A 12,916-nucleotide genomic window follows, 5' to 3' on the forward strand; every position below is an offset into this window, starting at 1 on the left:
CGGAAGAGATACGAAGCTTTTATAAGCTCGTGCGATGTCTCGTAAAAGTTAATTGATGTAGCAAGAGAGACGAGAAAAGGGAGAAGAAAAAAAAAAAAAAGATGGTACTTGGAGAGATAATCACCGCAACATTCGAAGCGTTTCATTTTTGTAATACGTATTTCCTAACTTCGACGATAAAAATAACTCGTTTAGATATTTTCTTCGCGCGTCTTTTATAAAAGCTCGCGAACGCTTTTCTCAACGTATCAAAATACATGGGAAGTTTGCTTGAAAATCGCTTCGAGTTACATAGAAAAAAAAGGAAAACTTTCCCTTAAACGTGACGTCTAAACCAACAACCCGGGAAAAGTACACTCGCAAGGCGTCCTACGATCTTTTCTTTACAGATATAACCACGACAAAGAGGACACGGGATCCTCGATCCGCCTCTGTGGCAAATTGAATTTTTCTCGAGCAACGACTTTCGTCCTGTGTTGCGCCACTTGTCCTCGTGGATTGATCGATGCTCGACAGGCAAAGTGCCCGACAGGAAATTCCTTTGATAGCGAAGCAATCATACAGGCAGCTGCTGACTAGATTCGCGTTGGAATATTGCCGGTACACTCTGTGCTGACTATTCGACTCGAATCGCATTGATTCTGCTACTTGGAGAGCAGCAGGTTGAAAGGACTCGGCCTCGGCTCGTGATGCTCGAATCGTTGTAGGGTACTACTTGACGCCACTCTCGATTCAGAGAGAGCGAAGATATTACAGATTCCAATTTCGAACGGTGGTTAAGCAACCGGTTCGAAAATCTGCCGAATTATTCGCCGATCCTGCTTGGTTCTGTGTAGCATCAAACGTCTCTCTCGCCGACGTTCCATCCGATTCAATTTCACGTATGAAGTCTCACCGCTGTCATAGTAGCGAGACTAGATATCGATTAGGCGGCCAACGATTCGGTTTTCCGGCCGGTCTCCTACGTAACCTGACCATTCTCGAGTATACCGATTTACGTGTATCCAGCTTTTTCACCGAGTTTAAGCTCACATTTCGAACAGTGTAAATCGTATAGGATTCGCGTGCGTGGCTACACTAAAGTTACCTGAGCCGTTCGAAAGCCGCGTGACGATTGAAAAAGAGAAAAACCCGTTCGATTTTATCGTAATATTCGAGAATAACATGGAAACTGCGAGCGAATAAAAACAATTAATAAAATAACGTTATTATACATCCTTCGTTGCGAATTCAACGAAATTATATCTAACTATCAACGATTTATCGATTGCAATCAATGATGAATTTATGCGCGAGATCCTGTAGCGTGCGTGCACCATGAATTCTTCAATTACCAGAGAATTATGTATCCCACGGCGTGGCACGGTAAAACGAATTTTGCGTTATTTTACGATTATCATAGTAATATTTGATTCCGTACAAATTTTCCATTTGTCATATGGAATTTTCGTGCAACATATACAAGATAAACGTTTAACGTCTATGCAATCATTGCCTTCGTAGTTGGACCAAATTTTATGTAACGTTTAATTTCCACTGCATTCTTTTCAATTTGCTATTCGGATAAAAATGACAGATTAGCGAGCCATCCCGTCCACACACGCGAACGCGAATAAAAATTGCAATTAACGCGTTCGATAAAACAGCGGGGGATTAACTAATTTATTTTCGAGGCATTTCCCGCATAAATCATCCGAATAGTTTCTGCGGACAGTCGTTTACGCTATATTAATCAGAAAGTCGGGCAAGGATCACATTTTAACGCTATTTATAGTAGATTATAATGAATTATAATGGTAGTGTGATCGAATTACTATCTGATTAATAAAATAAACGCTGTGAAAGAGCGAAAGCTTGTCAGTGGAGCGTAATTAAAGAACACACAACGTCGTTACGGATATTAACTTATTGATCGATGTTTCGTCGTTTTATGACATTATACGTTTCGAAACGTTTCACCACCAATGCGTGCGCGTCCTCCAGTTTGTTCGTTATTTCGTGTTTCGTCGCTCTTTGACGATATAATTTTAATTAATATACTGGCATGGACAGACTCGCCGGAAGAAGGTACACGATCTAATTATTTTCGACGTGTCATGCGTCATAAGGTTGGAAATGCGTTTATAAACGTTTTACTGGCTCGTTTGATAAAAAAAAAAAAAAAAAAAAAAAAGAAGAAAAGAAACAAAAGTTCCAGAACGACCGAATAGAACCACGTTATTCATTCGCTTTGTAAAATGTCACGTTCTCTCTTTCGTTTTACAGTCCTTAGGTCATCGAAGATCCGTCGATTTGGACGACCAGGAGATCCTAATAGACTTTAAGCCGGCGCCTGTCTCGCCGGACGCTCGCGCCCTTCTCAACCGTATGTCCCAGACGACGCGAAGGTTCCTGCCCTTGCAGAAGACTCTTTCAGACGGTGAAATTCGCGTGGAGAGACGCGAGCTGATCGGCGAAGCCGGCGAGCCAAGTTACCCTCATACGTGCAGGAGGAATCATCAGGACTCGTGGGGCAGGACCGTCAGAGCAACCGTCCAATTCTCCTCGACGCCCGAGGATCTGTCCCTGCTCAGGGTCGCTTCGCCCCAAGAGGATCATCCCGAAGAGGTAAGTATCCTCTCGATTTTTCTATTTCTTATGTTCGCTTGACATTAAGTCGTGATACACGAATTCTCGATGGTCTCGGTTGAAATAAATATGGTTTTGCTTCTCATCCAGATAAATTTACGTTGCACGGTATTCGAAGTACTATTGCTATCGAAATGCAACGTCTCCGATAGTAGTTTGAGAAAGCTGGCTAGAGTCACGTTAAGGAATTGTTATCAACGACCACGTACCGAACGCAATTCTTTCAATATTCTTTCGTCTACCGTTGCACGGAAGCGCAACGCAGTATGGAACACTGAGATAACTGCTACAGAAGCATTTTAAATCTCCGAGCCAGTGCAATTTCTATTCCTGCTACGTCGAAATCTTCCAATCTCTCTATTTATCGAACTTTTCGCATAACTCCTCCTTGAAACCGACGCGTAATACCATTATCCTATTATCAATTTGTTCGGGCTATTTTTGTTTCAAAAATTAGTCCTCCAAACTGCAAAGCGTCGCACGACGTACAAATAATCATTTGAAATGTTCTTTCCGTGTCGCTGAAATATTATCCGTAATGATTTTTAATAAATCGCGTGGATTGGACAGATAACGTGGTCTCTAAGGATATTGGGGAAAATTTCCACGAAAACGAGAAACCGTGACGTTTCCACGAATAGTGGGAGAAACAGTAAAAATTGTAATTTTATATTACCTACGTTTAATTTCGAAGCAGGATACTGAAACTCGAGTCAAGAGGACAAATATTCGATTTTCGATAGGAAGACATTAGCGAAGTCGACGAGGAGGCGAAAAGTTCGACGAACTCCAAGTCCAACTAAATTTCGATACCGAAAGCTTGAATTTTTCTGATCCCTTTCCTCGGAGCTAAATCGAAGTTTAAAGTTAATAACGTGTGCAGTGCATCCCGAATTTAAGCACTTTTGAAACTTTTCTCCGCCTTAATTGCTTGAATTTAAAAAAAATTTTCGCCTGGATAATGATCGTCTACTCGGCTTTACCTCTTCGTTTGAATAATTCATTTACTTCTCGTTTTTTTCTTTTTTTTTTTTTTTTTTTAGCTACCCTTGATCCACTTTATTAAAAAAGCTTTTTATTAGAAAATTGAGATCGTTGTTCCCTTGTTATCCTAATTAATTAGTTCCCTTTTCTCCTATCAACAAATGTCGGTCGGGCGTAAATTTTCGAAACCATTAAGAGAACTTTGCCGATTATCTAAAACTAAACCGAAGCTCTTAAAATTTATCCAACTGAAATTGCAGTCTATGAAACGTGACTGTCGTTTTTGTTCTTTGCTATCGAGGTAAACGTACTTCTTCTCGAGGAATATTTTACTCGTTAACTTCACGTAACTCTCTTTAATCCTCGGTTATATTTCTAAGGGTAAATTTTCGTAATATTTCCACTGAATGTATCTTTTTCCTTCCTTGAAAGATCGTAGAACTAATTAAAAGTTCTTAAAGAATTCACTGCTTTGTGCAAGGTGCTTGGATTCTAATCGATCACGGTTCAACAAGCCCGGAGAAAAGTTATTTTAATTGAACGAAACGGTAACTTTTTCCCTATTCGAACATATACAGCCACTTTTTAAAGCGAGGATAAAAAGTCTGATCGCCTCCTTAGAAATAATAGCGAATTCTCGATTACTTCTCGACGATCTTGTCGATTTTAACACCTACAGTCTTACGATTAACGAAGATCGCTATTAATTTTTCCAAAAATATCTACATATTAAAAAACAAAAACGCTTCAATTTCCTTCAAAAAATAACGGAACACTTTCTGTCAACGCGGCATGTAAAGCTCTCGAAAAATATCATATTTACTCGGTCCTCGACAGTTTCGATCATCCTGACGTCAAAAATTCTAGCAAATTTCCCAGTTTGGACGCCGGAGGGCTACTCAGGCTCTCATCATCGACCTTACTCAAAGACTTTAAAGCTTCGAAACTCGAAGAGACTAGAAATCGATAATCGTCGAACGAACTTGTATTTTTCTCCTGTTTGCGATAGTCGCAAAAGTGGAAAAGAATAAAAAAAAAAAAAAAAAAAAATGGAAATGTCGAAGTTCGGTCGAAAAACCACTTCACGTAGCGTCACCGCGATGTTCTTTCTCGATGCGTACATCGTACGCACGTACAAATGTACGACGCGTATTATTTTAGGAGTTTCACGAAAATCTTATCCGGCGAGGACTGTTCCGTAAGAGAAGCGTGTCATTGGAGGATGGCGTGCAAGGCTTGGCGTCGGATGATTTTATGCTACCGAGGTCGCTTCCCACGTCTCCCACTTCGCCGACTGCAGTTTCAGGTACGAAATGTGATCCATGTTTTTATTATGTATGCACTCGCGAGAAATTTCGAAGAAATTGCACCGTGTGACGTTTGCAAACGAAAATTCTTTGAATTATGTAGGATATTTTGAAAATTCTATGACTGTTGAAGTAAAATCTGTATGAAAGGAACGAACCAGAACAATATCGTAATAGACAGAGCGGCGCTTTAAAAAATGTACGAAGAGTCAGGAATGCGAAAATGCAAACTTTTGGTCAGCTGTATTAATTCATTTATATCGTTACTTAAACAGATAGATTCTACTTACGGATAGATCGACTTCAACCGCATATGTACGTACTTCTGCGTAGTTTATTCCTTTCGTCTGTTCGTTGTTCGAGGAGATTAAGTCACTCTTTCTGTCTTTACGCTTGTGTTACCTTCGACCAATTTCAAGCTATGAGTTTTGCGTATCTACGTTCGAAAGCCGTCAAATTGTTCAAGCAATTTGCAGTGTGAGAGGTAGCCAGTTGGAATATCGGGTTTAAGATGAAAGCATGGGTCAGCGGGCTGGCTAGCAGAACAAATCGTGCAGCAAATAAATGATACAAATCCTGATGCAACAGTGCCTTTGATCGATTTTATTTCTTCTTAAAATATTCAGATTCGATTTCTTCGAAATCTTATCGAATGGTCGTATTCGATGAACTTTAAAACGATCGAAGTACTGAAAATTTATTACACGCTTTACGTTAATAAACTCGGACTAAGTAACATTTTCAGTTGAAACTGGTATCTTTTTGTACTCAGGATTGACACTTGATTACGCTTAAAATTGCAGCGCCACGAAGGACTTTACAGAGCCCCAAGGACTACGTGTCGCCGACACGGCCACTACGGCAAAGCGGACTTTGCCCGCTACTCTTCGGCCCTGGAACCAGTATCACCGGCATGATCGCATCTCCGTTCGCATCGAGCGATTCGTTAACGAACGACGTCACGAGGGACCACAGCGACGGAATTTGGAACGAGTCACAGGCGACGGTTCTGCAGGCTGACTCGTTGGCTCTTTTGACACCGTCCTCGAGGAGAAGGCACCTTCTGCTTCTCCAGCACCAGCAACGTTCCTCGATGGATACCGAAGCGTTGGATATCGAAGAGACGATGGAGTCACGTCCATCGAGTCCGAGGATACGCCTGGAACCGACGACACCGATTCAACCCTTAACACCAAGGTAACGTATCGCGGATCTTATTTTTCAATGTATTTCGAATCATTGAGTTTCATAGAAATCAAAAGGCATAATGTTCGTTTCGACTATAATACAAAACATCGAAACAAGCCACAAAGAGCATTCTATCCCGGCGCCAAGTAAAAGCACGAGATCACCCGCAGCACCTCATCGTTCGATCTCTTCACCCATCGAACGTCGGCCCGTGCTAGAGACACCTCGTGTAAAATTTGAAGCGATTTTTAAAGGCAATTACTTCTCAGCGTCGAATCATCCGTGACGTTGCCGCTGAACGGCAGACCGAGAAGCGGATTCCGTCGTCCGAGTCCCGGTCCGCCGTTGTCGCAGCCACAATCGCAATCATCGAGCGAATTCGGCCTGAGCCTCACCAGAACGGACTCGGGCGGTCGAACCAACACAGACCTGTCCGAAACCTCGACCACCGAGGACTATGTCACTGCCAACACCTCCACCGAAACTGGGACCACTACAGGCACTTCCGCAACGACCAGTTCCTGGTCGAAGCCCCCGCAAACATCGAGCGCCGCGGCCTCGGCCTCGGCGACAGCCACTGCCGCGGAAGGAAGCTCTTTCGAGAGCGCCAGCTCGATTTATAGCCTAGCCCGCAGCGAGGTAAGCTTCGCCATTCTTTCTCTCGGCGATCTTTTGTTGAGAAGTTCGAGAAGAAGTTGAACAGACGACTCGCCCAAAGTCTGCTTCGTATCCTATTTCTTCTCAATCGCTGTCACAACTTATTGCTGCTATTTCCATGTCCGATTTGATAGCACCGAGAACACTCGGTTTTCGGCAACTTCTCGACAACTTTTATATTAATTTGTCTGCATCTATATTCATCTGCGTTGTTTGCATTTCTACGTGGAGATGGAACATTCGTTTCAATGGTCAGAAGGTTGTTAGCCAAATTCAAATTCGTATAATTTTTTTCTTTTTTTTTTTTCTACGAAATAAGCGTTTAGCGCGGTCGTTGAGTAAGTACCTAGCGAAGAAATCGTAGGACGAGATATTAAGTGCCGCGGAATGCGAAATTGAAATTCCGTGGTGTGTCGCGTCAGGCCGTCGTTGAAGAGCCATGCAGCCCACCACCGATATTGGAGGAAACGGAAAGTCCGTTCGGATTGGAGGTACCCCCGTCACCAGCTAGGTCCACGAGCAGCAGTAGTTCTGGCAGTTACGACCTGAAAGATGCGATGACAGATCCGGGTCAGGAACTCGAGCAGCAGACGGCACCGCCGAGCGGACACACCTCGGAGACGGAACTGGATCGTGACGTAAGAACATAATTAAGCTAATTCCAATCGATTTGTCGATCCTGTCTTACCTTACGATTAGCAAATTTTTATTCTCGTCCAACGGAAGAACGTGATAGTTCTACGAGAGAAAACCTGGTATTCCTGGATACTCTTGCATAAAATAACGAGATACAGCGGCGTTTTATAAATCCTATATAAGTAATGAGAATTTTTGCTATTTCCTTTTTTCGAAGGGAGTATTAGAAAGTCGTCAAGGATTTAGTAATTCCGAACTTCGTTAATGGCGTCGAATTAGTCTCGCTCCAGTTAAGGTACGATCTCTGGAAGATTAAATGCGAATCTCAGCTGGGATCGTATCGTGTACCATTTCGATTTTACACGGTCTTGGTTCCGTGCCTGATGATAATGTAATCGATCGTTTGAACATATTTTACGCACTGGATTTTTTTTTTTTTTTATTCCTATTTGGTTACAAATAATCGAATCCATACGTTTCTCCGTTACATTTGACACGTTTCATACGTCACATTGCTTGCTTCAATGGTTAAACGAATAAATCGCTGGTAAGATCGATAATTACCATTTGTCTAAGATACCCAATTAAGGATTAAAACATCGATTACGCTGCTTTCATTACCACTCGCTTCCAGGAAGGTCACCGCTCCTCTTCCGGTGGCTACGCCGAGTCTCCGCCAGATTTACGCGGCTGGACCGAAGAAGAGCGTCGCAGACGAAGGAAAACCTTCACCCTCGACTTCCTTGCAAGCTCATCGGGCATTGAACGCAGCGCGGAATTGTACGGAGACAACGTCGACGTTAGCCCGACGCCGAGTCATCGTCATAGGCCGAGAGGAAAATCAACGAGCGCCAGAAGCCCGCACAAGAACAACAGAAAGCGCGAAACTGTGCAGCAAACGGTTCAGGTGCAGCAGTCGCAGCAACAACAGATTACCAGGAGCCCTCAGAAAGAGGATTGGCGCGTGGAACAAGCCGAGGATGGCGGCCATGTTCCTACTTCGGACGATTCCAGCTGCAGTCATCACTATCATATGCATCATCATCATCATCATCATATGCATCGCGAGAGCGCTGATGGAAGGCACAGGAGGACGAGGGATAGTCCCAGGAGGAAGACCGCTGGCTACGTTTCTGTTAGGAGAAGGAGCAACGAGGTAAGTCATTGTTGGAGAAACGTTAGTCGATGAAAAGGACAAAATTTGAGAGACGCATATTCTATAATTTTTAAAGCAGCGATCAGACGTCACGTTGACGAAAAATATACTATCGGAAAATTCTAATTTGCACGTGAAAAATATTAGATTACATCGGATATGTATATTTTCAAATTCATATATGCGTAGTGGAAAATGTCGAGGATATTACTACGAATATAATCCTGCGAGAGAGAATAATTCTATTTCTACTTATTTTACATAAACTTAGTTTGGTTCGTGTTAAAATTATCTGCTAAAAATTATCTTTTGGCTACCAGTGGATTTTTAGCGTAAGACATTTCACTCTTTTACGTATTAAAAAATTATTCCTGAATGTTATATGTGAACTTTGATATAATCACTTTCCATGTTATTCAAGTTCCTGCACAGTGTTACCTTTTGGTTCTTTGTTATCGTACGTAACTCGCATATAAAACGTAAAGTAATCCTTGTAAAAAAAAATTCCCTTCTACGGGTATTGGACACTGGAAATATCGTCCTTCGCGTCCCTTCCTAAGTTGCACGATAAAACGTTTAAAAAATGCTAATCCTTATATCTCGTAAAGTTTTATGAGATGTATCCCGTCAGAAATTCGCTTCTTAAACGTTATGTTTGAGATAATGTCGAGCAGCACTCGTTCGAGAGTCAAAACCGAAGCCTTCGATCCAAACGCAAATTTTAATATTCCATGCACATGTGTTTTGACAAATCTCGTAACTGAAAATACCGCGAAACCAACCTGTAATACTGGCATAGCGGAACAACTTTTTATCCCATTTCCATCGTTTCCATTTAGGACAAGAACGCTGCCATAACAGGCAGCCTTCCACGAAGAAGATCGCGCGCTGCGGACGACATAATGTGTTCGAGGCTGAGTCCGGGTCGTTATCAACGCAGTCCAGGACACAACGGACAACGGACGATGATCGTTGAGTCGCAGAGCCCAGAGGCTAGATTAAGGGCTCTTTCAGCGGAATCGTTGAGATCCGTGAGCCCGGGGAGCGACAGTGTCTTCTACAGCGAGGGCGCGGACCAGTGCTTGACCGCCAGCGCCCTCGACGCTCCCCATTGTCACCATTGTGGAAGAGAGGTAAATTATTCACCGTGTTTATTAAAGTTCCTCCTATGAAAGGAAGGAAGTTCGAAGGCATGATACGATAGGGGCGATAGAACATTTGTAGGAGGTTTCAAACGATATTCTTCCTTCTTTTGTTAGTTGATGGTGGATTTCAAGGTACTTTTTTTAGTATATTTAACTATAAATAGACGAAGCCTGTAGTGTATAGCGTAGTTTAGTCGTTGCTTGAGTCTTGAATTTCTTCCTTTCTTCCTACTCGTTTCTAACGAACCAGCCCTTAACCTGTTAACTTGCTCTCTCAGGCGTAATTAAACATATCCGAAAATTAATTATCTCTGTGCGGATCTGTTTTAATTTTTTACGAAACACAGTGATACCCTAACGCTACAATTACCAAACTTTGAATTTGGATTGGCGGTTCTAGCGTTAAAAGACAAAGAATCTTTGATTTTCGCATTCCGAGTTAACAGGTCGGAGAATCACGAATCGCTGAAGTATCAGCTTTAACTCAAATTCGACTTAGTTCGATTAAAAATTAACCTCCAGCAAGCTACCAAAAAAAAAAAAAAAAAAAACAATCTCGAATCGATCTGTCTCTCTATCTGTCGGTCTATCTACCTCTTTTCTCTATCGTGCGTGCCGTCGTGTTGCTCCACCTCGAGGTCTCGGAAGAGATCGTTCGACCGCCGGCAGGTTTCGCGGACTCCCCGGAAGGACACAGGTCCTCCACGCCGAAGCACGTACCCGGCCATCGGCTGTACAAGAAGTTCGACAAAAGGTATCGATCGGAGGATCGAGGAGACAGAAGGCACCGACGCAGCAGCGCTGGTAGATCGGACGTCCGGGCGAAATCGGAGGAAAGGGTGGCCTCGAGACGAGGAAGCAGAGGATCTATCGACGATACCGCCGCTGGCAGAAAAAGGCTTCACGCGAGGAGCACCGACGTCAGTTTGGAGATACTTACCGGTTAGTACGATGTACAGAATTGACGTTGCAAAGAATGTCTATCGTACAGCATGAGTCGCGTAACCTGTCCGTCTTGAATCGCTTCTAAATTATTCGGTTGAACAGAAAGTTCGTTTCGTTTTTCGTAGCGAGATGGATCCGAGTTTAAACAATGGCTATTAATCAACCAACTAATCAACCGTTATCGATTAGTTAACGATCGACTGTAGAGTGTAAAACAAGCATTTTTACTTAACAAGTACTTGATATCTGTTGGCCTGACACAAATGGCGGAAGGACATCGAAAGGAATGGTCACATTGTGATCGAAAAGGACACACGTAAAGGAGAAAACACGTCCTTTGGTTTAGCCGTAAAAATGGAACGAACTTTTCATTCATCCCGACACGTGGTCTACCAAAAGATACTTTACATAGCAATTGCACGGTGTTTCGTTTGCGAGATATCAAGGCTAGCTTGAACACCTATCTTTATGTGTTAAAATTTATAAGAGGAATGAATTTTCTCGTAAATGATACTTCGTAATATTTATCTTGCACAAACAATCCTCTTTTTCTTTGTTTTGTCGTGGCTTCTAGAGCATCCTGTGCGTATCTGCCTTATCTTTTGGGATATACTCTCGAAGTATTGTAAAGTATTGGTGGTGTAAGAGATAAAAGAGTAGATTCTAAGAAAAGATAGCTTGGATCTAGGATTGTATGAAGTTTAGGGTTTTGCCAATACATCGTGCTATGAGAGTAATGGGAAAGAAGTCGAAGGCGAGGCAAAGATTTCAAAACTTAGCACCTTCGAGGAAGATTTTACGACTTGTCCTCCGTTACTTGTAACAACGACGTGTTGATTCTTACATTTCGATTATTTCTATCTGTAGAAATATCTTTGATTTAAATAAGACGATGAAGGTTTTTAAATTGTAAAACCAAATGTCGTAACGAGCAGTTTACATTTTCGTACAACTAAATTTCCCATAAATGCATAAACATCCACATTTAGATCGTAACAATCGGCAAAAACTGCGACGTTGGCTCTGATCACTACGTATTTATGTATGTTTTATTAAGATATTCCCTTGACGGTGTCGTAAAAAAGCGTGTGAAAAAGTTGCGATGCGAGAACTCTATTAACTGCTTCCACATCTACTGGGAAACGCGTTATACGGGTAAATGGACATAGCGAGTATTTGCGAAACGAGCATAATAAAGGCAGACAGGTAACGCGCTTGTAAAAAGTTACGTAATGAAACGCGATTTAAAACAAAAATTTAGTGAACACAGCGCTCATTAATTAAAAAAGTTCGCCCCGATTCTCTCGTACCGTATATCTTCCTTGGAGGTGATTAGTTGTTCCGGTGTTTGTTAAGATCCAATAAATTTCACTAAGATCCGAAGAAATAAAGTGTTCATTTTCTTAATAGGTCTGTTTCATTCGCCTAATTTTACCATTACGTAATAATGGAATATAATACCTTTTATAAGGTAGAATTAAAAAAACAGGACATTAGCAAAATTAAATTTAAAATTACGAAGGATAATTGCACGAAGCTGCGCGATTGTTAAATTTCATACGATTATGGAAAATTTCAGGCTATTCTAAATACAATATTAAAGGTAACGACAAGAAAAATTAGATTCTCCAACGCTTAATAAAAGTATAAGCTTCGTATTTATGAACAACAAAATTGAATTCATAATTTCTTTATCGTTACACTTGAAATATTCAAGTTAGATCTTCTGGGAAAAGTTGTTTTACGACGATCTTATCGTACTTTTTCCCCTTCGTCCCTCGAATACTTGTCAAAGAAAGTAATTCTATTCCATATCCATCGAGGAAAGTATCATCTCTGGTAAAAAAAGAAAAAAAAGAACGATGTTCTCGTTCGAAATTTATTGTGTCGGAAGTTTTCTGTCTAAAAGTTGTTGTTCTTGCGTCTAATATCAGGTCGGGAGGACGAAGACACGTACGTGGAACCGTACACGAGCAGCGAATGGATTTACATCGGCGATCTCGAGGAGAGTCACGTGTGGAAAAGGCCAGACAGCAGAGACGGCGACGACGAAGTTACAGAAAGTATGGCTAAAGAGAGAAGGGGCTCTCAGGAATCGACGGAGAGCGAAAGAAACTTTAGGAAAAAGTACCAGGCGACGACGCAGAGGATAGTACACCGAAAGATAAGCGGGGAAATGTATAAAAGGATACAGACCAAGTGTTTCGGTGAGTTGTTGGACTGCATTTTCTTATTATTTCGCCTTCAACGGAATAGCCAAACTTCTTTTA

At 41.9% G+C, this 12,916-nt stretch overlaps 2 protein-coding genes across 5 annotated transcripts in view; one reads left to right on the forward strand and one right to left on the reverse strand.

Annotated features, from left to right (window-relative positions):
• The window catches only part of LOC139991602 (potassium voltage-gated channel protein Shaw), a 60,661-nt gene that overhangs the window by 38,245 nt on the left and 9,500 nt on the right, over positions 1–12,916 (reverse strand). The window lies entirely within an intron of this gene.
• LOC139991601 (uncharacterized) overlaps positions 1–12,916 on the forward strand; it is a 58,177-nt gene that overhangs the window by 23,680 nt on the left and 21,581 nt on the right. The window contains exons 5-14 of one of the 4 annotated variants that reach the window (XM_072011835.1): positions 2,266–2,607; positions 4,774–4,918; positions 5,723–6,116; positions 6,362–6,746; positions 7,187–7,402; positions 8,035–8,556; positions 8,877–8,888; positions 9,396–9,689; positions 10,340–10,643; positions 12,581–12,853. In XM_072011835.1, coding sequence (XP_071867936.1) covers positions 2,266–2,607; positions 4,774–4,918; positions 5,723–6,116; positions 6,362–6,746; positions 7,187–7,402; positions 8,035–8,556; positions 8,877–8,888; positions 9,396–9,689; positions 10,340–10,643; positions 12,581–12,853 — 2,887 coding nt within the window. The remainder of the gene's footprint in view (positions 1–2,265; positions 2,608–4,773; positions 4,919–5,722; positions 6,117–6,361; positions 6,747–7,186; positions 7,403–8,034; positions 8,557–8,876; positions 8,889–9,395; positions 9,690–10,339; positions 10,644–12,580; positions 12,854–12,916) is intronic. The other 3 variants (XM_072011839.1, XM_072011838.1, XM_072011840.1) reach the window with 3 other exon arrangements.

The sequence above is a fragment of the Bombus fervidus genome, chromosome 10 (genome assembly GCF_041682495.2).
Source record: "Bombus fervidus isolate BK054 chromosome 10, iyBomFerv1, whole genome shotgun sequence".
Lineage (NCBI taxonomy): Eukaryota > Metazoa > Arthropoda > Insecta > Hymenoptera > Apidae > Bombus > Bombus fervidus.